The following is a 24,967-nucleotide window of genomic DNA, read 5'->3' on the forward strand; positions in this document are numbered from 1 at the left end:
GTTTATAAAAATCAGGCTGATGACGTGGAGGAGTGGTTTACTATATTTCTATACTGATACCTCGTAAATAAACACAATATTAGGTCAGATTTATTACACAAAAATGTAATTGAAATACAAAGCAATAATTTACAAAAACGATACGATTTAAAAAATAAAGTGTACAGAGTTGTTCATAAAAAGTCAGGCTTTTGTCCGCAATGTCCAACAGTCAGAACGTTGTCCTCTCTGTAAATGATGAACTCATGAGGGTCAGGCGATTTTTTTTGGTCCATTTAAGCTGTAGATAACAAATTATTATTAATAAATGTCGGTGTTTATCTCACGCCAACAGTACGAACATGCCGCTTTAGCGTTAGCTTGTTAGCATTAGCATTCTGTTCACTCGAGATGAGGCTAATAACTACACAAATGGAATGTCACGGACTACTTTTCAACATTTAATAAAGAAAATAGTTAATATTGGATGTTGTTTACCTTCGTTCCACTCGTGTAATGCCTCCGGTTTTTCCACATTTATCCAACAAAGTCAGAGTAGTAAGCATCTGAGGTCGCTGCTTCGAGTCCGGCTTCATACTCCTCCGTAAATACATTTAAGAGTCCGTCCTCTTCTCACAGCTTCGCGTAACGAAATTAATTTTGTAAAAACGAATAAACAACATTAAACTGCACATAATTTAAAGACAACGGCTGAGTAAAAACACTCCAAGATAGTTCCACTGACCAGCGTTCTTCAGCACACTGATGCTCCACAAAAGCTCCTGCAAATCGATAGCTCTTTTCGTTCTTCTTTCTCTCCGTTGTCAAGTTTGTTGTAATAGAAATACACAAGAAATTAAAAATAGACAAGTGTGGAGGTGGCATGGCACATGACTGCCATTGTAACCTACAATGGCAGTCATGTGTTTGAAAAATAAGTTTTAAGGACGCCTCCAACAGTGTTCAACCAACAGCACAGCCCGCCTTCCTGGTCGCTTGGAAAACTCCGAAAAGTTCCTACAAGAATTAAATCTACCCGGATAGTTTTTGGTGGAAACACAGGGTGTACTTTCAAAAGTTCCTGAAAAAGTTTCTGCGGTGGTATGGTATTGTTATTATTATTATTATTTTTATTTTTTTTGTCATAAAAAAATACAATCATCTGTGCTTACGGACTGTATCCCTGCAGACTGTATTGATCTACACTACCGTTCAAAAGTTTGGGGTCACCCAAACAATTTTGTGGAATATCCTTCATTTCTGAGAACAAGAATAGACTGTCGCGTTTCAGATGAAAGTTCTCTTTTTCTGGCCATTTTGAGCGTTTAATTGACCCCACAAATGTGATGCTCCAGAAACTCAATCTGCTCAAAGGAAGGTCAGTTTTGTAGCTTCTGTAACGAGCTAAACTGTTTTCAGATGTGTGAACATGATTGCACAAGGGTTTTCTAATCATCAATTAGCCTTCTGAGCCAATGAGCAAACACATTGTACCATTAGAACACTGGAGTGATAGTTGCTGGAAATGGGCCTCTATACACCTATGTAGATATTGCACCAAAAACCAGACATTTGCAGCTAGAATAGACATTTACCACATTAGCAATGTATAGAGTGTACTTCTTTAAAGTTAAGACTAGTTTAAAGTTATCTTCATTGAAAAATAAGGACATTTTCATGTGACCCCAAACTTTTGAACGGTAGTGTATATTGATATATAATGTAGGATCCAGAAATATTAACAGAAAGAAACAACCCTTTTGTGCGAATGAGCGTGAATGAGTATAAATGGGGGAGGGAGGTTTTTTGGGTTGGTGCACAAATTGTAAGTGTATCTTGTGTTTTTTATGTTGATTTAATAAAAAAATAAATGAAATGTTTTATTTATTTATTTATTTATTTTAATTTCTTGTGCGATCCACGGACCGGTGGTTGGGGACCACTGCTCTAGATTGTGTGCGGCTCCCAGGGCTGGACTCCCACGCTGTCTCCTTGTTTCAGAATGTCCATGTCCTTTACTGTACAGTTGTAATATTTGGCTGGTCTCTGTTGATTGCGTCTCAGTCCTGCTGTTGCATCTGTCACTTTTGGCTCCAACAAACTCTCTTCGATGGGCAAAAATGTCTTAGTCCTCCTGCTCAGCAGACTTGAGTGCAATCTTTGTGTTGGAGTATAGCTGTGATTCAGTATAGCTGTTGTTTTTAGCTTTTGTCATCAGTCTTTTTGCCGTCTTCACTGCTGACTCCACTTTACAATGGCTTTGTTGTAGGTATAACAGTGAAAATGTTGAGTGTTTGAATTCCCATCTTTCGCTGAAAATTTGAAACCCCTGAATGAATATTGAGGACCATTTCAGGTGTGACAGTATGTGGGATTCCTTGTCTGGCAAAGTGGGTTTTAACGTACTGATTACTGTGCTTGACTTAATATCTGAAAGGTAGTCGATTTCTCTGAAGTTCAAACAATATTCCACTATTATCAAGTAGTTTCTATTCTCAAACAAACAATCTGTGCCGACTTTAGCCCATGGTCTGTGTCACATCATGGGGTTGCAGTGTCTCTTTTTGCTGATTCACGTACAGTGATCAACAGATGTCACATTTTGAAATGAAGGTTTTAATGTGTGCCATCATTCCTTGCCAATAAACACAATCTCTTGCCCTCCTCGGGCATCCCTCTATACTGAGTGGATAACAATGTGTGATGTTTTGTCAACTGAGATCATCTTGGAATGAGACGTAATTTGAAATTTCCACATTTACCTCTTTTTTGTTATCTGGCCATCCTTTCTTTATGATGGTAATTAGCAACTGCAGCTGTGTGTCTTCTTGTGTTGCTGTTCTAATTATCTTCATTCTTCCAGCCGAAATTGGCAAATAGTCCACCATGTTGCCTACTTCAGTCTCCATTTCCATTTGCCTTTTAGGTGCATCCTGTAAGTAGGCTCTGTTTAACATGTCAGCCAGCAAAATGTCCCTTACCTCGTGTCTCCCTCGCCAGTGATTAGTACAGTATATCATCTGCTACGATGTTTAAACTGTACATATAGCTCGGTTGGTAGAGCGGCCGTGCCAGCAACTTGAGGGTTGCAGGTTCGATCCCCGCTTCCGCCATCCTAGTCACTGCCGTTGTGTCCTTGGGCAAGACACTTTACCCACCTGCTCCCAGTGCCACCCACACTGGTTTGAATGTAACTTAGATATTGGGTTTCACTATGTAAAGCGCTTTGAGTCACTTGAGAAAAAGCGCTATATAAATGTAATTCACTTCACTTCACTTCACATGGCAAGCCTTCTAGTGCTTGTGTCAGTTTCTTGTAGAAAACTTCTGACGCAGGACTGATCCTCATCAGCATCCTCAGCCAGCGGAATCTCCTGAGTGGTGTTCTGTCACTTGTGCTCTGGCGAGATCTGGTATGATGTCGTCTATAGTTGGAAGTGGGAAGTGACTTTGATTCAGTGCTTGGTTGAATTGAATCTATGCAGATTCTTGGGCTGTCGCTTGGCTTCTGGATAGATACCATAATGCTAATCCAATTTGTGTTGTGTTCAACAGGAGTAATAATCCCTATATCCACTAGGCCTGACACTTCCTCCATCAGTGGTTTCATTATCACCGCTGGTACTCTACATTTTGGAAGTTTTACTGGTTCCACTCTGGTATCGGTTTCAAATGTACATTCTCCTTCCAAGCATCAATCTGCTCTGAAGACATCTTGAAACTCAGATTGTATTTTCTGCATTGTCGATAAATTGTCATATTTGTCATTCACAGTCATTAGTTGCATAACATTTTCTCATAATGTATGAATTTCATTGCTTCACTTGCCCAGTAGTGGAGTGATGCACTTCTCATCTACCACCTGAAACTTCATTCTGTATATGGTTTCAGGGGTTTCTTACATTTCCCAAGTGGACAACATTTGGATGTTTTGTACATTACTAGTACTTTAGTAATTTGGGTCAAACATATGTAGTGGAATGACATTGCATGTTGCCCCACAATCTATGTGGAACCATACAAAGTTATTGTCACCCAGCATACCAACATATAATTCATATTTTGTGTTTCTTCTGTCTGATTTACCCCTTCTTTATTCTGTGTTATGTCTTTACATGAATCATGTTCATCTTCTGCCACTGTTTTTCCTTATACTCCGGCATGCAACTTCAAAGAGTTTTTTTTTTCTCCGCACATTTTGCATCGTTTCCTAAAAGCTGGACATTTTACTTCTGTCTCTCATTTAATTATCCACAAAATTTGCATTGCACTTCTTTTCCTTTTTCCCATTTTACAGCATGCTTGACATCGTGTACTTCTTCCATTAATTGTCCTTCAATAGTACTGGTTTGTTCTCAAGACATGTCCATAGCTCTGCACACTTGCGGACATGTATCCAAAGGCAGGTTGTCCTCTCTGAGCAGTCTTTCCGTAGCACACAATTTTGTCTATGGTCAGTGAATCCCTTAACTCACCAAAGTTACAGGTGCTTGTAAACATCAGCCACATATTTGTCAATAGGTTCTCACGGACATTGAGTTCTGGCACAAAATAGGTATCTCTCCACTATCGCATTTACTTTTAGGGTGCAATGATCATCAAACTTGTTCATCCCTTTGAGACACTTGTGATTTAGGGCTATATAAATAATATTTGATTGATTGATTGATACATCAGCTTAACAGTGCATCATGTTGTGCTCTCATTGCTCATAGGTAGTAGCTTAAATCTCTTACTTGCATTCCAATGAGGTAATAAAACAGTTTTATCTTCGCTGTTTGATCGGCTTCAGTCATCGCCAGGTTTGTGTAGAGAGTGAATTCCTCCTTTCATGTTTTCAACGACTTAGCAAAGGTATTTAAAGGCCTACTGAAACAATTTTTTTTTATCTAAACGGGGATAGCAGATCTATTCTATGTGTCATACTTGATCATTTCGCGATATTGCCATATTTTTGCTGAAAGGATTTAGTATAGAACAACAACGATAAAGATTGCAACTTTTGGTATCTGATAAAAAAAAGGCTTGCCCCTACCGGAAGTAGCATGACGTAGTCAGTTGAACATATACGCAAAGTTCCCTATTGTTTACAATGATGGCCGCATGAAGTGAGAGACATTCGGACCGAGAAAGCGACAATTTCCCCATTAATTTGAGCGAGGATGAAAGATTTGTGGATGAGTAAAGTGCAAGTGAAGGACTAGTGGGGAGTTGAAGCTATTCAGATAGGGAAGATGCTGTGAGAGCCGGGGGTGACCTGATATTCAGCTGGGAATGACTACAACAGTAAATAAACACAAGACATATATATACTCTATTAGCCACAACACAACCAGGCTTATATTTAATATGCCACAAATTAATCCTGCATAAAAACACCTGCGTGTTTGTTACGCTAGCTCCTAGCTCCTCTGCTAGCTCCTAGCTCCATAGAACACGCCAATACAATTCAAACACCTGATCAACACACACAATCACTCAGCCCAAAAGACCGTTCACCTAACCCAAGGTTCATAAAGCTTATATATTTTTAAAAAGTTACGTACGTGACGCGCACATACGGTCAAGCTATCAAATGTTTAGCAGCCAAGGCTGCATACTCACGGTACCTGATATTCAGCTGGGAATGACTACAACAGTATATAAACACAAGACATATATATACTCTATTAGCCACAACACAACCAGGCTTATATTTAATATGCCACAAATTAATCCTGCATAAAAACACCTGCGTGTTTGTTATGCTAGCTCCTAGCTCCTATGCTAGCTCCTAGCTCCATAGAACACGCCAATACAATTCAAACACCTGATCAACACACACAATCACTCAGCCCAAAAGACCGTTCACCTAACCCAAGGTTCATAAAGCTTATATATTTAAAAAAAGTTACGTACATACGCAAAAAAAAGTTGCGCACATACGGTCAAGCGATCAAATGTTTAGAAGCCAAAGCTGCATACTCACAGTAGCACGTCTGCGTCTTTGTCATCCAAATCAAAGTAATCCTGGTAAGAGTCTGTGTTGTCCCAGTTCTCTACAGGCGTCTGTGTATCGAAGTCAAAAGTCCTCCTGGTTAGAGTCTCTGTTATCCGAGTTCTTCCATCTTGACTGCATCTTTCGGGAATGTAAACAAAGAAGCGCCGGCTGTGTACTGTTGTTGCTGACTACGTTCGAAAAATACGTCCATTTCGCACCGACAACTTTCTTCTTTGCTTGCTCAGCTTCCTTCTCCATAATGCAATGAACATGATTGCAACAGATTCACGAACACAGATGTCCAGAATACTGTGGAATTATGAAATGAAAACAGAGCTTTTTCGTATTGGCTTCAATGTGGAAGGCATATCCGTGTTCCCCGGGTTACGTCACGCGCATACGGCATCCTCAGAGGCGTTTCGAACCGGAAGTTTAGCGGCAAATTTAAAATGTCACTTTATAAGTTAACCCGGCCGTATTGGCATGTGTTGTAATGTTAAGATTTCATCATTGATATATAAACTATCAGACTGCGTGGTCGGTAGTAGTGGGTTTCAGTAGGCCTTTAAGTCCATATTCCACTGTGCGGGAGGTTTTATTTTTTCTTAATTTTTTAGGTAAATCCACATGTGTCCTTTGAAACCATGTTTCAATTCGTACTGTCTCTTGACTTTACAACCCGGACGATTGATCGGTACCATTGTTCCTTGGGTGCACAGTCATAGACTACACAGAGATACATCAGTGGCTGTAGCTATAGGCGCCAATCTACATTTCTGCCAGTGGGTGTATATTTAAAAAAAATATATATAGACGCTCAGCGAAGTTAATATCCCATATGATTTGTGGCTTTATTATTTTGTAAAACGGACCAAACTCCCCACAAAATTAACTACAACAAGATTTATTTTTTAAAAATTATTTTAAAGATTGAAAGTTGCCAACTTGCCATCAATACCACGTCGGCGCCTATGGCTGTAGCCACGTCTTTGTGCAGCATAAACACAAATAACAATTCCTATTGTAACAGGATATATATAGTATAACTTGTATTTATGATTATTATATGCCCTGTGATGAGGTGGCGACTTGTCCATGGTGTACCCCGTCGACCGCCCGAATGCAGCTGAGATAGGCTCCAGCTGCCCCCGTGACCCCAAAAGGGACAAGCGGTAGAAATGGATGGGATATGTCAATTTATCAAGCAAGCACCAGTGACTCTTACACCATGGTAATGCGCACTTTAAAACAGTAGGTGGTGGTGTAGCAATATGTCGTGTCGTGAGCGAAGAAGACCACAAACAAACATGGCGACCGCCGGGGACAACTCGGTAGGCATGAAGATGCTTCAATTTCTCAAACTAATCGGACAGCTTAAAGTAAGGCACAGTTCGCGACAAAGTCCTTATTTTTTAATGCATGTACATTAGTTTCCATGCCTTTTAAAAGGTCTTAAACCTACGAGTGTATTATTAATGTAGTCTACATGTTAAAAGTGCACCCGTATTCAGCCCAAACCCATGGACATATTTCCTATAATAGAACGACGAAGGCGTGTTGTCAATAACACGACGTCACATATCAATCAATAATATATTAAGAAATGTTAAATTACCTTTACTTCCGCAGAGGGTTCCTCGGACAGGCTGGGTGTACAGAGAGGTGAAGGAGCCAGAGAGTGTGTCAGACCACATGTACCGCATGGCCCTCATGTCTCTCACCATCACTGACCCCACGGTGGACAAGGACAGGTGAGCTCTTTCACGCAGTCAGCTGTCTCTTTGGACACGGGCTGCCCTCCTATTGCCTGACTTCAGGTGCATGAAGCTGTCTCTAGTCCATGACATGGCCGAGTGCATCGTGGGAGACATCGCCCCGCTGGACAACGTCAGTAAAGCTGAGAAACACAGGCGAGAGGAGGTGAGTGAGTGGGCTGGTCTTCTGTTCGTTTTAGTCGTTATAAACTCATTTCCCTCAGGCAGCCATGAGGCAGCTGATAAGTTTCACTCCAGGCAGCGTTGGACAGGAGTTGTATGGCCTGTGGGAGGTAGAAATGATCGTTTACTTCACACAATGTCCGCCTCATATAAACAACTGCTTTCATGGAGGAAAATGTTTACTATTCAGGAGTACAAAAACCAGAGCAGCCCCGAGGCCAGGCTGGTGAAAGAGTTTGACCGCCTGGAGATGATCCTGCAGGCTTACGAGTATGAGGAGTTGGAGGGAACGCCGGGAAGGTTGCAGGAGTTTTTCGACTCCACTGAAGGTGAGTCCGTCGCCTCGTTGTGGCAACCAGCATATTGTTGATTTGCGTCTTCTTTAGGTCATTTCCAGCATCCGGATGTGCTTCAGCTCGTCAGCTCTTTGAACGACGAAAGGAAAAGTCATATGACACGTTCAGCAAATATCTCTGGGAAGTCGCAGCCGCAAGCTTCTTTACATGCTTCGTGACCTAAATCTAAAAGGTGGGGGCACATAATGCACACATACAATTCCATTAAAAAAAAAAAGTTAAAATGATACAAAGTCTCCTATTTATTTTTAAAGGGGAAGACTACATTAGACTTCAATGTACAAATTGTACGTTATTTTGTATTAACACTTTATTGTTGACAGATCAGGTTAAAACTAGTTGAGAAAGTAATGACACGCAGTTAAAACAATCCTATCGCTGTCTTTAATAAAGTTTTTTCAAATTATAAGACAGGTCCTGAGAGTCACTTTTATTTCAACATGTAAAAGACGGTTACCTTCAAATGTTGACATGAAAATACATCTCAGCAAACAATAGGAAAAAGGATATGACAATGTTCTTCCGCCCGATTGTAGCTGAGATAGGCTCCAGCGCCCTGTGACCCCAAAAGGGATAAGCGGTAGAAAATGGATGGATGGATATGACAATGTTAAATACATTTACACTATACAATGTGTGCCGGCCCTGCGATGAGGTGGCGACTTGTCCAGTGTGTACCCCGCCTACCGCCCAAATGCAGCGGAGATAGGCTCCAGCGACCCCGAAAGGGACAAGTGGTAGAAAATGGATGGATGGACAATGTGTGCCACCTTAATGAGCCCACATTGTTCATATTCTAATACAATAAATATTCAATCAGATAGCTTTAGCAATCTTTCCTTCCTTCAGCATCATGTCATTCTCCTGAGTGCTTAAATTTCAGATACAACTAAATGAGGGTTACTGTGCGTGCAATGTGCTGTAAATTTATTGCACGTGGCCCCTTATTAACCTTGTGTGAAAACAATGATGAATAAAACACGATCCAGCTTTCAAATGTCTTGCAGCAGCAGCATGTTAGTATTGAACTATGTTTTATATCACATCCTATTGTTTTTTTACACAAATGTTATACCTAACAGAGCTACAATATATTTTAAGATATAGATGTTGTGCAGCATAATTGACTGTTTCTTATAAAGTATGAATACAAAAGTGAGCACTCATGTGATGTAATGTTGATTAGTGGCCACTAGGTGTCAGAAGACAACTCACTCACTTACAAATATCTTATCAACGACTTTGCACAGTTACAGCATATTTAGAATGTGTTAGAAGACAAATTAATAAATACTGTTTGGAGTCATTTTAGTCTACTGGGGCCTATCTGGCATGTCAGTCAAGTCGTTGTTGGGCGTGTCCTGAGAGCTGGCCTTGGCAGCTGAGGAGAGAACATCCTCAAAGCTTCCACCCGTGCCCGAACCACCGACTCTGGTCTAGGAAACGTAAACAATAAATGTTTAAGATTCCATAAAGTACAACTTTTGAAAAAAAGTATCACCCGCAAATGGAATATTTGTACACACCTTGATAGTGCTCACTGTACTCTCAACTTTCTCCTCAAAAGACTTGAAGCTGGGCGAGTTTCTGTAAAGAAATACGATCAGGTCAAAAAATAATTTCCACCAAAATATTCAGTCTTTAAAGCCATGTTACAAGGTTTAAAAAATATTAATACCATTCATTGTAATGTCTCCTAATAGGAAGAACAAGATCTCTGTTGCTGCCGTGGCAACCCTTCGTCACCTACTTTAGTAGTCTTTAAAGTAACTGGTGGACCAGCCAGGGCACCTCTAGCTAGCATTAGCATCTGTGGCTAGTATTCAGTATTAGCTGTTCATATATAAACACGAAATAAAAATGAATCAGATCATGTTCATAATTAGCATTAGCCTTGAGCATGTAGCCCTCTACACACACACACACACACACACACACACACACACACACACACACACACACACACACACACACACACACACACACACAGACACAGACACAGACACAGACACAGACACACACACACACACACACACTCTCGGTTACCTCATGGCGGGCATGCTGACAGAGTGTGTGATAGAGTAGCTATCCACCCGGAGAGAGAGCATGGCGAGAGGGGAGACAGACCAGAGTTAGTTGTTAGCACATTTATTGACAAGCACACAAAGGGACAGACATCATTACTAAGATACTACTAATCACACATTCTATGCCTCTAATAAGCAAATGTGGTGTATTACATTTTCTTACATTATATTACATTACATTGTTAGCACATTTATTGACAAGCACACAAGGGACAGACTTTATTTCTAAGGTACTACTAATCACACATTATATGCCTCTAATAAGCAAATGTGGTGTATTACATTTTCTTACATTACATTACATTGTTAGCACATTTATTGACAAGCGCATGGAGTGACAGACATCATTGCTAAGGCACTACTAATCACATGTTCTATGCCTTTATTAAGCAGATGTGTTGTATTACATCGAATTACATAATATGTTAGCATGTGCAGGTTCTTACCCAATGGAACCGGACCTTGGTGGTGCATGCAGGACACAATTAAGGTTTAATTGAAGATAACAACTGTAAAGAACCTGCACTGTTATTTGGGGTTGACTTCCTGCTCGCTGTTCACAAGGGAAGATGCTCCAAAATACACACATTCAAATCAAACCGGAATTTGTTAGAACTTAAACAAACCAAACGCGAGAAAAAAAAGTGTTTAACAAAACTCATTTATGCATATTCAGTTTAACAGCACTATCTAATGGTGATCACCAATGTCTTTACATGTTTAACATTGTGCTAAAACATGCCACACAAGCATAACCATAGAAAAGAAAGTGCAAAACATGCTTTATATTTCCAAACACACACACAACCACACTCACACAAACACACACATACCTGCTGGGGAACAGTAAGTGTAGACCAGCCATGCTGTATGAACAACAATGTTTAGAATGTGCTTCCCTGATTTAATATGCCCTACGCAAACTACACCCACCATTAATTCAAATTATTATTTTTATTAGTATATATTTTCTTAACAAAGTCAGGATTTATTTTAAGGTGTATTAGCAGGTGTACCTAATGAACTGTCCCCTGAGTTATTTTCAAGGACATTAGCAGCAATAAAAGTAGCATTAGGGGATAAAAGCAAGTGTAAGTGTGTACCTCATGTCTCCAAACTTCCTGTTGATGGCGCTGCCCAGGGTGCTGAAGGCCACTGAGGTCTTCTGTCCAGCTGAGTTTAGCGTCTCTGACGTCCTCTTGTAGCTGGCCAGCAAACACAACATCAGAGAACAGGATGTACTGTTGCATACTATTTATTTGATATCATTAACAAACCTTGAACTTGCAGCTTTTTATCGTGGTAGTGTTGATTTAATTTACAATAAAGACAAAGTGTTACCCAATCTGTGTGATCATTGATCTGCATTATACATGAGGAAGGTTAGTGTGCTCATCGATCTGCAGGCTGCAGTAACTTGATCATACCTCCAACAACAACCACCCTCATTTACTCTTCTTTCAGCAAATTTGAATCTGCAATGTACTTCTTTCTAGTGGTAGTAACAGTACAAGGTGTACTAGTAGTAGTAGTACAAGTACATAACAAAAGTAGTGGTGGTGGTTGTAGTAGTAATAATAATGCAACACCTGGGAACATATGGAATCAGTAGACTTGTGGGATGTTCTTTCAGTTGTTTAATTTTGTAAAGAAAAATAAGATTACAAACATTTATTTTTAGTCTTTGGTAAGCACAAACATGTATGAGTATTATTTTTGGAGAAGGAGCGCAGTGATTAAAGTATTCAAAAGTAATAATGGGCTTGTTTTTTTTCCGGAGAAACCTGCATATGAAATGAGGCTGGGCACCCTCACTCCAACTCGGACACATAAGAGATAAAAGATTTAAACAGAGGACAATGAGCCTTAACAATCTTTACGTTCTGAATTTTTTTTTACCGGTATAAAAACTGGCTCTGACGAGCTACGAACCAGTTTGGCTTCAACAATGGCGGCAGCTTACTTCAATCTCTTGTCCATTGGATGTGCTCGTATGATCTATTCCACCAATTTAACTTTTTTTTCTCTCGAGGAAGCAAGCCTTTGGAATAAGGTACAGTTTGTCTCGGTACAGTCCCATTTTACTCTAGTTTGTTGCTCTCTCTTGACATCTCACGGGTACAGTATAGCCATGTAAACAAAATCTTTGGCCAACAAAAATGGCTATTGCGGCCCCACAGTACATTGCGAAATCATGTTCCCTTTTCAGCCCTATATTACCATCCAATGTTTTTTGTACTTGGTCTAAATTTTAGACAGCGGACTGAACAATTACCGTTTTTTTGCAACATTTTGTGATTTACCTTCTTTAAGAAGTTTAATAATCCTCTCCTTTGTTTCAATTGATATCCCTCGTGTTTGAACCATGATTAATGTCAATCCACCTGGTGCAACAGCTCTCCAAAGTGTGAACACTCCTTTTTAACTGCAAAATAATGAACACATTTAATCTGATGCAGATATTAGTTTTGGAAATGAAAATTGACAGGGTGATTCCATCATAAATTGCTCAGAATTGAGTGATTCCATAATTTCTTCACTCTGATCTAATGAAAATGTTACTACCGCAATTTATTTTCTTGATTTTTTTTGTGTTTGAAGCCAGATAGTTAATATTTGAAATGTCTATAGTTTTGTACCATGCATTCTGTTTTTTTTCTACAAAATTAAACAACTGAATGAACATCCTTAAAGTCTGGTCATTCCATAAGTTTTACCAAAGATTGTAGTGGCAGTAGTAGAAGCTCGAGGTGGGGGAAATAATCGATTTTTAGATACATCGCAATTCGGACAATTATAAAATCGATTACTAAACGTCATCCCACATCAGAGCAAGAAAAAACTCTACCCAATGGGAACAACAAGAAACCTTGGAAGGGACCGCAGATGTGGGGAGCCCTCCATATCATCTCTGAATAACGGAATTAAACTTGAAAAATGCTTTGGTAGTGGTTTATATTTCAAGATCAGTGATTCGCTCATGTAGCTGTCCCTCATAAAAGGGATTCAGCTTCAGACAGATCTTCCAATCATCATGTGGAAGATCAGCATCCAGGCCAACAGAGGCCGAGCTCACTCTTCATACACTTTCAGGGATGCTCGGCATCCGTGGTTGGGACAAAGCCAAGCATTTATCCAATGATTGTTTAGTTTGGCTGCAGTGGAAAAACCCAGTCTATGCTACCCCACTGAAGTCAATGGACCCACAGCTTCAATACTCTTTAATGCACTGTGACGCTACCACAATGATTGAGAAGAAAGTCGCGTCAAAGTCACCAGAGTCGCTAATTCTGAACAAAAGGTGAACACATTCTAGCGTACATTTAGTCAATGGAAAGTAAACACAAAAGTACATATCTGACCATGTTTTTTTTCTTCATTTTAGGGAAAGCTGAGCTTCCCTTGCAGTCTTACAGCAATCGCCATAGAGTAGTAATGATAGTAGTAGTGGTAGTAATAATAACAGTAGTAGTAGTTGTATTCTTACGCAGTAGAGCTCTGCATGTCCTGCCATCCTCGAGTGAAGTTGTTGCGTATTTCAATGAGAGGATTAATTCCAAGTTTGTGTTTAAGTTCACTGTGTTGCTTCTCTTTAGACGCCAACACTTGCTTCAAAGTACTGATCTCCTCCTCCAGCTGGAGCACAAACACACATTTGATTGTGTATACTATCATGTACTGCTGTATTTCAACATGTACTGCTGTATTTGTGTCTTCTTACTCTAGTCAGTTCTTGTTGTATTTCTTCTCGCTCTGCTTCAGTCAGAATGATGTGTGACGCCGTGTACTCGTCTGCTTCTCTCAGAGGGTCCGAGTCCAGGAAACCTGAAATACGCCATCAAGGTCAACAAATATACGTTGTCAAACAAAAAACATCGAAATCACGGCCTCATAGAAGTGCGGCCTCATTTTTAAAAATTCCTCCCTGACATATTTTGAAAATAAAATAAATGCATTATTAATGATACAAACCCTGTTTCCATATGAGTTGGGAAATTGTGTTAGATGTAAATATAAACATAATACAATGATTTGCAAATCCTTTTCAACCCATATTCAATTGAATGCACTACAAAGACAAGATATTTGATGTTCAAACTAATAAACTTTATTTTTTTTTGCAAATAATAATTAACTTAGAATTTCATGGCTGCAACACGTGCCAAAATAGTTGGGAAAGGGCATGTTCACCACTGTGTTACATGGCCTTTCCTTTTAACAACACTCAGTAAACGTTTGGGAACTGAGGAGACACATTTTTTAAGCTTCTCAGCTTCTTTCCCATTCTTGCTTGATGTACAGCTTAAGTTGTTCAACAGTCCGGGGATCTCTGTTGTGGTATTTTAGGCTTCATAATGCGCCACGCATTTTCAATGGGAGACAGGTCTGGACTACAGGCAGGCCAGTCTAGTACCCCCACTCTTTTACTATGAAGCCACGTTGATGTAACAAGTGGCTTGGCATTGTCTTGCTGAAATAAGCAGGGGCGTCCATGGTAATGTTGCTTGGATGGCAACATATGTTGCTCCAAAACCTGTATGTACCTTTCAGCATTAATGGCGCCTTCACAGATGTGTAAATGACCCATGTCTTGGGCACTAATACACCCCCATACCATCACAGATGCTGGCTTTTCAACTTTGCGTCTATAACAATCCGGATGGTTCTTTTTCCTGTTTGGTCCGGCAGACACGACGTCCACAGTTTCCAAAAACAATTTGAAATGTGGACTCGTCAGACCACAGAAAACTTTTCCACTTTGTATCAGTCCATCTTAGATGAGCTCAGGCCCAGCGAAGCAGACAGCGTTTCTGGGTGTTGTTGATAAACGGTTTTCGCCTTGCATAGGAGAGTTTTAACTTGCACTTACAGATGTAGCGACCAACTGTAGTTACTGACAGTGGGTTTCTGAAGTGTTCCTAAGCCCATGTGGTGATATCCTTTACACACTGATGTCGCTTGTTGATGCAGTACAGCCTGTGGGATCAAAGGTCACAGGCTTAGCTTCTTACGTGCAGTGATTTCTCCAGATTCTCTGAACCCTTTGATGATATTACAGAGCGTAGATGGTAAAATCCCTAAATTCCTTGCAATAGCTGGTTGAGAAAGGTTTTTCTTAAACTGTTCAACAATTTGCTCATGCATTTGTTGACAAAGTGGTGACCCTCGCCCCATCCTTGTTTGTGAATGACTGAGCATTTCATGGAATCTACTTTCATACCCAATCATGGCACCCACCTGATCCCAATTTGCCTGTTCACCTGTAGGATGTTCCAAATAAGTGTTTGATGAGCATTCCTCAACTTTATCAGTATTTATTGCCACCTTCCCCAACTTCTTTGTCACGTGTTGCTGGCATCAAATTCTAAAGTTAATGATTATTTGCAAAATAAAAAATGTTTATCAGTTTGAACATCAAATATGTTGTCTTTGTAGCATATTCAACTGAATATGGGTTGAAAATGATTTGCAAATCATTGTATTCCGTTTATATTTACATCTAACACAATTTCCCAACTCATATGGAAACGGGGTTTGTATATTATTAGATTTGGCACTACTTTGCTTTGTTCGCTATAACACAAAGCTAAGATGTTTTGTTCAGATAGTTTAGCATCTATTAAACTACATTGGTTTTAGAATTCAATTTATGAAATATAAAAAAAAATGGCATCCATACTTTATTTTTTCTGCATGCTATGCTCCTGTTAAAGATCAACTAAGTGTGCATTGTTTTTTTTTGTCTTTTTTCTGATGCCACCACAGAAAGGCCTCAGTGATAGCAGTAAAGTGAGATGACAACTATAGAACAGTCCCTCAAGGATTTCGCAATGTCACGATTGCACAAATTCACGCAAATTTAACTAATCACTGTGATTTATGCATGGCCCTGCAACCTTATTCAATGCCTGCAACTTCCCCGCACATTTTGGCCAGTCAGTGTTATTTTTCAACCAAATTTGTCTTGGAGCGACACTTAAACACACGTCAACTGTCTAATGAAAACTTAAGTTTGTTTCTTTTGTAGACGAAACAGGAACAACACCGTGTAGCAATATATCAACTTTTTATTGCTCAAACGACACAATTGTTGTCCTCCCGCATAGCTCAGACCTGCCTGTTCCTGTCTACAGTGCTAAGTATTACATAAACATTGACTTCCTAGTTTAAATGTATTTATATATTTAACATTTATTTATCCAAGGTAAGACAATTAAGGACAGATTTTTATTTGCAATGCTGACCTAGCAACGAGGCAACATTTACATGTTAGAGATGTTGATGTGTGATGATAATCTCTCATCGTCTCTCATTTACCAACAGAAAATAGCGCCATAGATCACTCTCAACAGTTCACATATGCTTTTAATGTGTGGGGGTAAATGTGTTGGACCATAAACAAATGAATGTTTAAGATGGACTAACACTTTTCAAGTGTAAATCATACACAGACGCTGCTCTATAGTCAAAGCTATCTATCGATCTGTGTGCCTCTTCTAATTGTTTTACAGCTTTCTTTAGTAGTCTTATCGTACTTACAAAGCACCCTCTCTTTGTTTTACCGCTACACTTTCAGCGAGCTAGCTGCAAACCTAGCTAAGCTAAGCGAGTCCCGGTCCAAAGCCCCCTGCTCCGAAGACAGCAAGAACTCGACTCGGTGAAAGAAATATCGTGAGCATGGCTTCCTGTTCTTCATGCACTCTTCTCATGGATAAATTGGCACCTGCAAGAGGGCCATGTCCGCCAGTTAGAGCAGAGTAACTTCTTAAATTTAGACGCGCTAGACACATGTTTGCTAGCGCTAGCTGTATCGAGCTAAATAACCCAATTTGTAGTAGCCCTAAACAGCCTATAAACTACAGTGAGCTTAGCCTTTTAGCTAGTCTTACACACCACACCTTACACACCACACCTTTGTTATAGGGGACTCCATTACCCGGAACATACAGGCCAAGTAATCTGTATTCCTGGGGCCAGAGCACCCGACATTGAAGCTAATCTTAGGGAACGGACTCGCAGCAGGAGTAGGAAACATTCTATTCATGCATTCCCAGATGTGGGTTTAGATCCAGGAATTTTGTCATAGTTTGTGAAGCCTTTTAAGGCACATGTGATTAAGGGCTATATAAATACATTTTTATTGATTAATTGAGAGATATCCGCAACTTGTGCAATTCAGGTCACGGGTCGCAAAACTACTGCCCATGAATTGTCCCAAGTTTGAATGAATTAAGAGATACTGAAATTTAGTCTGCCACCCGATAGGTGAGGTCCACAGCAAATATTATTGACTATATACACTACAGGAATATATGTCTTGCACAGACTAAATATAAAAGGTACTAATTTAGACAACATTTCCAAATCATGATCCAATCAATCAAAAACCAACACAGAACGTTAAAACATGTGATTCAAAATCACACGACTTGGTTAAACATGTGATACAAAAACACACAACTTGCCCACTGAACTCTGTGGACATTATAAAAAATGTCTAATAGTACCATACACAATTCAAAAATACACCAATTTAACCCATTTACTCGGCCTGATGGGTAATAATATGCAAAACACTCTCCACACTTCGACATGTTTGGCGAATTTCAGTTGCTTGAGGGACATCTATAGAAAATGTATGGATGGATATTTCTGATGGATTACAAAATCTTCAGGAGGAAAGTAAACAAGGTAGAAATGGTTCACATACTCTAAATCAGGGGTCACCAACGCGGTGCCCGCGGGCACCTGGTCACCCGTAAGGACCAGATGAGTCGCCCGCGGGCCTGTTCTAAAAAAAAAAAAAAAAAAAAAAAAAAAATTTAATTAAATCTACATAGAAAAAACACAATATACACTTTCAATCAATGCATCAACCCAAACAACCTCCCCCATGCACACTCATCCACACCCACTCACACAAAAGGGGTTACCGTATTTCCTTGAATAGCCGCAGGGGCGTTAATTAATTTAAAACCTCCTGTCACTCCTGCGTTTACCGGAAACCGGCGGGATGGCCGTGCATGCGGTAATTATTTTAAAACCTCTTCTCACTCCGGCGTTTACCAAAAGGAATCCATAAAATTTAGGCGTGCGCTTTGAGTGTGATGTAAGCATACCATCATAAAAAGCACATTTAATTAAAAAAAACGTTATTATGGTCTTACCTGTACTTATAAATGGAGTCCATTTGCAGCTCCTTCTGACCAAAAGCATCGATAACTTGTTTATAGAAGTCTTCCTTATTTTCTTTCTTCAGTTTTAAAAGTCTCTGTTTCGATGGAGATATTCCTTTAATTATTACCTCCTGCTTCGATTGAAAGTCCAGTTTAGAAAACTGTTTTATTTTAGATACCGGTATGTAATCCTCCATGTTAAAAGTTCAGGCAGAGGAAAAAAAAAAATCTCTTGCTGCGTGTGTTCACTTCTTCTGCAGTACCGGAAGTCGCAAGAAGGATCACTAGCGCGGCAGCGCCCTCTACCACCAGGAGGCGGGAGTCATTTAATGACTTATACAGTATTTCACACACGCAGCTACGGTATATTAATAAAACATAGCTGCTTACTGTTCTCTTTAGCATACTGTACCGGTATTCAATAGCTTGGACCTTAAATCCTACTGAAAAGCTCTTTATCTTTTTTCCTTTGTGCGATTGTAAACTACTGAAAGCAGCTTCCTCCATTTTGAAAATGAGGACAGATGCGTCACTCGTGACGTAACGAATTTGACCCGGTGGAAGTTCTAGACATATGCTAAATATTTTGCGAAACGAGTTTGACCCGGCGAAAATTATAGACATGCGATAATAAAATTAATATTTTGCGAAACGAATTTGATCCAGCTTCAATAATAAACCGGCGATAAGGCCAAGCATGCGTTAATTATTTTGAGAAACGAGTTTGACCCGGCAGTAATTCTAGACGTGCGAATACTATATTCCCTGCGCCAATTCAAGGAAATACGGTATTTCTTTCTGCTACCAATATTCTGGTTCCCACAACATAGACAACACATCTGCAAGGGACACAGTCCCTGAAGCACACATGATTGTATAGGCTGCTGGTCCACTAACATTTTCATTAATTACTATTTTTTATGTAATTATTTTTATATTGTTTTACTTTCTTTTTTTCCCAAGAAAATGTTTTTTATTTATCTTATTTTATTTTATTTTTTAAAAAAGGGCCTTATCTTCAACAGACCAGGTTGTCAATGAAATTAGATTTGTTTAAAGGGTTTTTTAAACCAGGCCCAGTCCAGATAATGTCCAAGTCGGACTCAGCAACACACACCTTCATTCATGTACACAGAAAAAAATTAGGGAACACAACAGATTGCATATAATTTATAAACAAAATTACATTTTCAAAATAAGCATTTATGTACAGTCCAGATTATGTCCAGGTCACTCAAATTAGGGAACACAACAACAGATATCATATAATCTATAAACACAATTATACTTTCAAAATAAGCCTTTGAGGACTTCTCATCTTTTTTTTAATGTTTTTTGGCATCATTATCGTTTTCAACCATGTAACTTTCTAAAATTAGAAAATACTGAATACATGTTTTAAAGAAAGTAATACTAAATGAATATCTGTTTTTGGCCTTAAAAATAAACATTTTACTGAGTACTATAATTAAATTGACTAAATCATGATTGTCAATGAACTCTCCTAAAATAACAGAAACCACATTAAGCTTCATAAACAAACCAATCCTTAAACACATTTTTTCAACTTCCACCCAAAACAAAGACACAATATGACAATACCAAAACAAATGCAGGGTGGATTCAGGCTCCTGACAACAAAATCGGCAATCATCTGACTCTGTCATATTCCATAATTTTAACATTTTCCCTGTGGGTAAGAAGTTATAAATAATTTTAATTTGAAAATAACAATTTTGCACATCGATAGTGGTTTTATAGATTAGTTTGAATATGGCATCCCATGGCAACGGGCAGTCAAAAAAGTCCTCCCATTTTCCATTTGTGTTGTATGAGGCAGCCTTCAAAGATTTCTTTATTAAATAAAAATTATATATTTTTCTATTTATTTTAGTTCCTTTTTGCCAACTAGAATTTCTTATTAGAGGTTTACAAACTAATAATTTAGTAGTTCCATCATTAATTATTTGTTTCCATCTTTTCCCAATTACTCCAGTTAGTTGATAAAATGAAAAGCTTGAGCAAGCATCACCATACATAGCTCTAAATTCATCATACTTCATAATTTTACCATTCTCATTGATAATATCATTGACAAAAATGATTCCTCTTTCAAACATATTTTTCCAAAAGAAAGGCTTTCCATCTATTACAATATTAGAGTTCATCCATATTAACTGCTGCAAAATATCGTCTCTTTTTTCTGGCACATAAAATTGAAAACACCGCTATGAGTGGATTGTTTCCTTTATGAACCCCGCCATGTTTCCCAGCAGACTCTCTGGGAGGGGATCACTTGTAAAAAAGGATACAATTTCTTTTGATACAGTACATGTTTTTTGTCCAACAGGACATTTGTGTACCACTCAATGTTGAAATACATCTTTGGAACAATTGATGCTTTTAAAGACAGACACATAGCTTCAAGATTGAGACGTTTCAGGCCCCCATATTCATACTCTTTGTACAAAACCTTTCTTTTAATCTTTTCTGGTTTGCCGTTCCAGACAAAAATCGAAGACCCTCCGCTCATAAATCTTAAAAAAGTTTTGTGATGGAGCTGGTAATGACAAAAACAAATAAATAAATTGAGGAATAATTAACGAGTTGGCAATAGACATTTTACCATACAAGGTTAGGGATTTCCCTTTCCATAATTGCATAATTTTGTCCAGCTTTCTTAGTCGATTATCATAATTTACTGAGCCTAGATCTTCCAGATTTTCTGGGACAACAACACCAAGTATGTTAACTGGTCCATCTGTCCACAAAACAGGCACTTTGCATTCCATTCGAAAGGACGTTCCCTTTAGATTTCCGATCCTTAACATTTTACATTTATCATAATTAAGCTTAAGGCCAGATTGCTGTGAAAATATGTCCAAAAGATTAAGAAGGTTCCGCAAACAATGAGGAAAAATCGTATCTTTGTGAATCAGCCTTTTCTGACATGAACTTCATCAAGAACAAACACAGAACACGCCTCACTGATGCACATCTGCAAGACTCACTCAGAGTTGCAGTGTCAAGTTACACACCAGAGTACAACACACTAGTTAACAGCATGCAATGCCAGGCTTCCCACTAACTGACAAAGAAACAGATAACATATTTGGTGTCCAGTTCAAAGTGTGACATGATTTAAAAATTTGAGAGTTTACTTTTGTATTTTACATGAGTTATTATTTGTACAAACATGGTGCAAAGTAATTCATGATTTGTTAAAAAATGTTAGTGGCTAGCTAGTTAAAATGGGATATTGTGATTTCACAAGACTGTCTTAGAAGTGATCATTTGAAAATGTTCAATTTGAAAAATGTGCACTTAGAGAAAATATAAAAATAAAGTGTTGCATATTGATATTTATCTGTTTCTATATATATTTATTGTGAGAAATCATTAAGATGATCAGTGTTTCTACAAAGATAAATATCATTAATTATTAATAATAACAGAGTTAAAGGTAAATTGAGCAAATTGGCTACTTCTGGCAATTTATTTAAGTGTGTATCTAACTGGTAGCCCTTCGCATTAATCAGTACCCAAGAAGTAGCCCTTGGTTTCAAAAAGGTTGGTGACCCCTGCTCTAAATGTTCAATGTTTTATCGTTTATACTTCATATTGTAGTGGCGGACAATCTTATCCAGCGTGCACATTTTGGCTGGCAATCTTAATTGCCGGATTTAGCAAGCACATTTTTGGGTGGCGGGCAATTTTATTCGGCGCGCACACATCCGGGTGGCTGACATTATTTTTTGATAGATGATGACCGATGACGAGTGGCCAAGTTTCAGATGTCCGTGGTCCTTCACTAAACATAAGTTATTTTAGTTACAATATTTTTTTTTTACACAAGCGTGTTTAAAGTGCTTGCCTGCCAACACAAAACCAGGCGCATTCATCTGTTTTGAACGTATTTCAATCCCACCATCTTTTGTTATTCCACTGTGACTCTAGTTTTACTCAGTCCAGGTCATTTATTTGTTGTGTAAATTCTGTTAAAGGCACACTGTGTAATACTTAAAATTATTCTGTTGCCACCAATGAATGATTTGAATGAGGACCTAATCTGTTTAAATTGAAATAAAAGGTTTATGAATGTTACACTTTTACTTTATTAAGGAGGAAATTTGACATACTGTATTTGTATTTTGCGCCAAATGTTGAAATTTGTCTGACGCACTGTAATAGCTCAATACTTTGTAATTTTGTTAATGTCAGCACATGTCTTACAAGAAGATTCACTCCATACTTGGTGGTGGTAACCGTGGTAAACTACTATAGTAGCTACAGCTGCTCCAGGGGTAGACTGACTGTTAAATTGGTGCCACCCCTAAAAAAAAGTCCTGGAACAAACTATTCTTTATTTGTTTTGGATTGCTGCATCTTGTTGTCTTTTGAAATATCCTTTTAGTTTTTTCGATTGTTGCCAAAGAATGTTTCTGAACGTTTCCTTGCCCTAGTTTGCATTTTAGACAAGACTGTTACGTAATGTGTGGATGTGGCTTTAATCTGGATTAACAGACATAGATTATGTTGTTCTCGCACTGTACACACACACGCACACACAATGCAATAAAACATAAGTGAAACAGAAACCTTAATTTGTTTTTGCACGAAACTGCTTCATCACATAAAACATGACTCATCAAGTCAGAGGCAAACATGTGAGAATTGAAGATGACAAAAGTGCTCATAAAAAGGTGAGAACAAAAGTTATGATAAAGTGTACCTAATGAGAGATGTCTTGTGTCTTGATGCAGCAGAGGAGTAAAGGATTATTATTCACACTTGTATTTCACTACTAGCACACTGTCTTTCTACACTAAACTACAAAACATGGACGCTCACTACAAGCAGGTTTCCACCACTACTGCATCCTGCTACTTTACCACTTCTACCTCTGTTCACCTATCTACAAGTCCCAGTCATCTGAGTGACACTCTGACGCTTCGTAGTTATCACCGTTTTGAAACGTCTGATTGTAATCTGAGCACCTGCTGGTCACCTCCTCACCAGAGGGGGCAGTCTTGCTCTGTGTCAAGCCTGCACAGTCATATTCAAGTATAATTTTTTTTTTTTTATACCAAAATATGTCATAAAATAGGATTTTTATGACGTGGCACAATTATTTTATTAAGCTAATCCTCAACGTTTACGACACACTGATAATCAATTAAGACGTTCCCATTCAAGATGTCTCCCAAGCTTGAGGAAGGCTCTTCTGATGGCAGTGTGTCAAAGAAAAGGAAAGGAAAGTGACAAGTTGATCATCATTAAGGATAAAGAAGGTGTGAAAGGATCTGCTTCTATATAATGGACCGTGACAACTAAGTAGCATAGTGGTCTCAATATTGACACTTTCTGTCTTTACTGAACACATAACTTTGTGTGTTCTGTGTGACTGATTACGTGTGAATTTAGGTTGAAGTTCTCACCTAAACTAAAAGTCAAAGAAACAGAACTCGTACTGTAGGTAGACAGAGTACTGTACGTGTTGGCTGCCTAAAAGGGCTGTTGAAGTAACTGAAAGTAGACAGCATAAAAGGTGAAGACAAACTGAGCATTTTACAAAACTGTTTCTTTGCATTTTCCCCCGCACACTTAAACTTATATAAAAAAAAAAATCTCAATTGGCACCTCACCACAAAAGCACCTGAAGACGCTATCACTGGCGTATTGTGCATGTAGCGCATGTAAAAGTGGTAAAGTAAATTTTTTACGTTTGGTGTGGCGTAGATTTGGCTGAAAATTGGAGTCGGCCACATAAAAATAAATAAATAAATTCATAAAGAGTGGGCAAAATGTGCTTTTTAGTATTTTCCCCTACAATACAATCACCACCATGTAGAATTTCACACGAGATGTTAGCATATGTGGAATTGTTTATTGGTTTATTGTTTCCGGTGGTATAGCTCGGTTGGTAGAGTGGCCGTGCCAGCAACTTGAGGGTTCCAGGTTCGATCCCCGCTTCCGCCATCCTAGTCAATGCCGTTGTGTCCTTGGGCAATACACTTTACCCACCTGCTCCCAGTGCCACCCACACAGGTTTAAATGTAACTTAGATATTGGGTTTCACTATGTAAAGCGCTTTGAGTCACTAGAGAAAAAGCGCTATATAAATATAGTTCACAATTCACTTCACTTTCCCTTCACCAAAGATTGTATCTGTTTACAAACAATTCAGAGACCAACCAGAATAGCTTACCTGCATTAAACTAATAAGCAAAACTAATATTTTCCCCTGTGAGTGATAATGATGACTCCTGGATTCCAGGCGTCTCAAACTCCATTTACCTGGGGGCCGAATTGAGAATCACATTTTAACCATGTGACTAAATTTGTTAACTTCTTCTACCAAAGTGACCCTGGGCTATGGTATTAAAACTGTCAAATTCAATGTAAAAATTGAATATTTTGGACACTGTTGAGTTCCCCAGGAGGATGTCAG

The 24,967-nt window shown here is 38.8% G+C and overlaps 2 protein-coding genes and 1 long non-coding RNA gene across 8 annotated transcripts in view; 1 reads left to right on the forward strand and 2 right to left on the reverse strand.

Moving 5' to 3' along the window:
- LOC133648722 (uncharacterized) lies at positions 1-7,996 on the reverse strand. The gene is made up of 4 exons (XR_009825923.1): positions 7,575-7,996; positions 725-793; positions 478-618; positions 1-280 (listed from the first exon to the last, which is right to left on the reverse strand). It is a non-coding gene; the product is annotated as an uncharacterized LOC133648722 (long non-coding RNA).
- LOC133648720 (5'-deoxynucleotidase HDDC2-like) lies at positions 7,126-9,017 on the forward strand. Of its 2 annotated transcripts, none has more exons than XM_062045072.1 (6): positions 7,126-7,290; positions 7,589-7,710; positions 7,777-7,879; positions 7,938-8,006; positions 8,087-8,225; positions 8,283-9,017. In XM_062045072.1, the coding sequence occupies exons 1-6, from the start codon at positions 7,231-7,233 to the stop codon at positions 8,408-8,410; spliced, it is 621 nt and encodes a 206-aa protein (XP_061901056.1). In that variant the 5' UTR covers positions 7,126-7,230; the 3' UTR covers positions 8,411-9,017. The 2 variants fall into 2 exon arrangements, with proteins under 2 accessions (XP_061901056.1, XP_061901055.1); XM_062045071.1 differs by having other exon boundaries at positions 7,135-7,338; positions 8,283-9,008.
- tpd52l1 (tpd52 like 1) overlaps positions 8,550-24,967 on the reverse strand; it is a 24,420-nt gene continuing 8,002 nt past the window's right edge. Inside the window, exons 4-11 of one of the 5 annotated variants that reach the window (XM_062045070.1) lie at positions 14,061-14,164; positions 13,827-13,975; positions 11,443-11,544; positions 11,173-11,205; positions 10,786-10,800; positions 10,299-10,337; positions 9,779-9,839; positions 8,550-9,688 (exon numbers count right to left, since the gene is read on the reverse strand). In XM_062045070.1, the coding sequence (XP_061901054.1) occupies positions 9,566-9,688; positions 9,779-9,839; positions 10,299-10,337; positions 10,786-10,800; positions 11,173-11,205; positions 11,443-11,544; positions 13,827-13,975; positions 14,061-14,164 (626 nt within the window). In that variant the 3' untranslated portion in view covers positions 8,550-9,565. The remainder of the gene's footprint in view (positions 9,689-9,778; positions 9,840-10,298; positions 10,338-10,785; positions 10,801-11,172; positions 11,206-11,442; positions 11,545-13,826; positions 13,976-14,060; positions 14,165-24,967) is intronic. The other 4 variants (XM_062045065.1, XM_062045069.1, XM_062045066.1 and 1 more) reach the window with 4 other exon arrangements.

The sequence above is a fragment of the Entelurus aequoreus genome, linkage group LG04, assembly GCF_033978785.1.
Source record: "Entelurus aequoreus isolate RoL-2023_Sb linkage group LG04, RoL_Eaeq_v1.1, whole genome shotgun sequence".
Classification (NCBI taxonomy): Eukaryota; Metazoa; Chordata; class Actinopteri; order Syngnathiformes; family Syngnathidae; genus Entelurus; species Entelurus aequoreus.

Excerpts from the sequence above, each read along its gene's own strand:
- LOC133648720 (XM_062045071.1), top strand. The coding sequence starts at position 7,231 with ATGTCGTGTCGTGAGCGAAGAAGACCACAAACAAACATGGCGACCGCC. Across the intron at positions 7,711-7,776 it reads CCCACGGTGGACAAGGACAG|GTGCATGAAGCTGTCTCTAG; the intron begins GTGAGCTCTTTC and ends GCCTGACTTCAG. Across the intron at positions 7,880-7,937 it reads AGAAACACAGGCGAGAGGAG|GCAGCCATGAGGCAGCTGAT; the intron begins GTGAGTGAGTGG and ends CATTTCCCTCAG.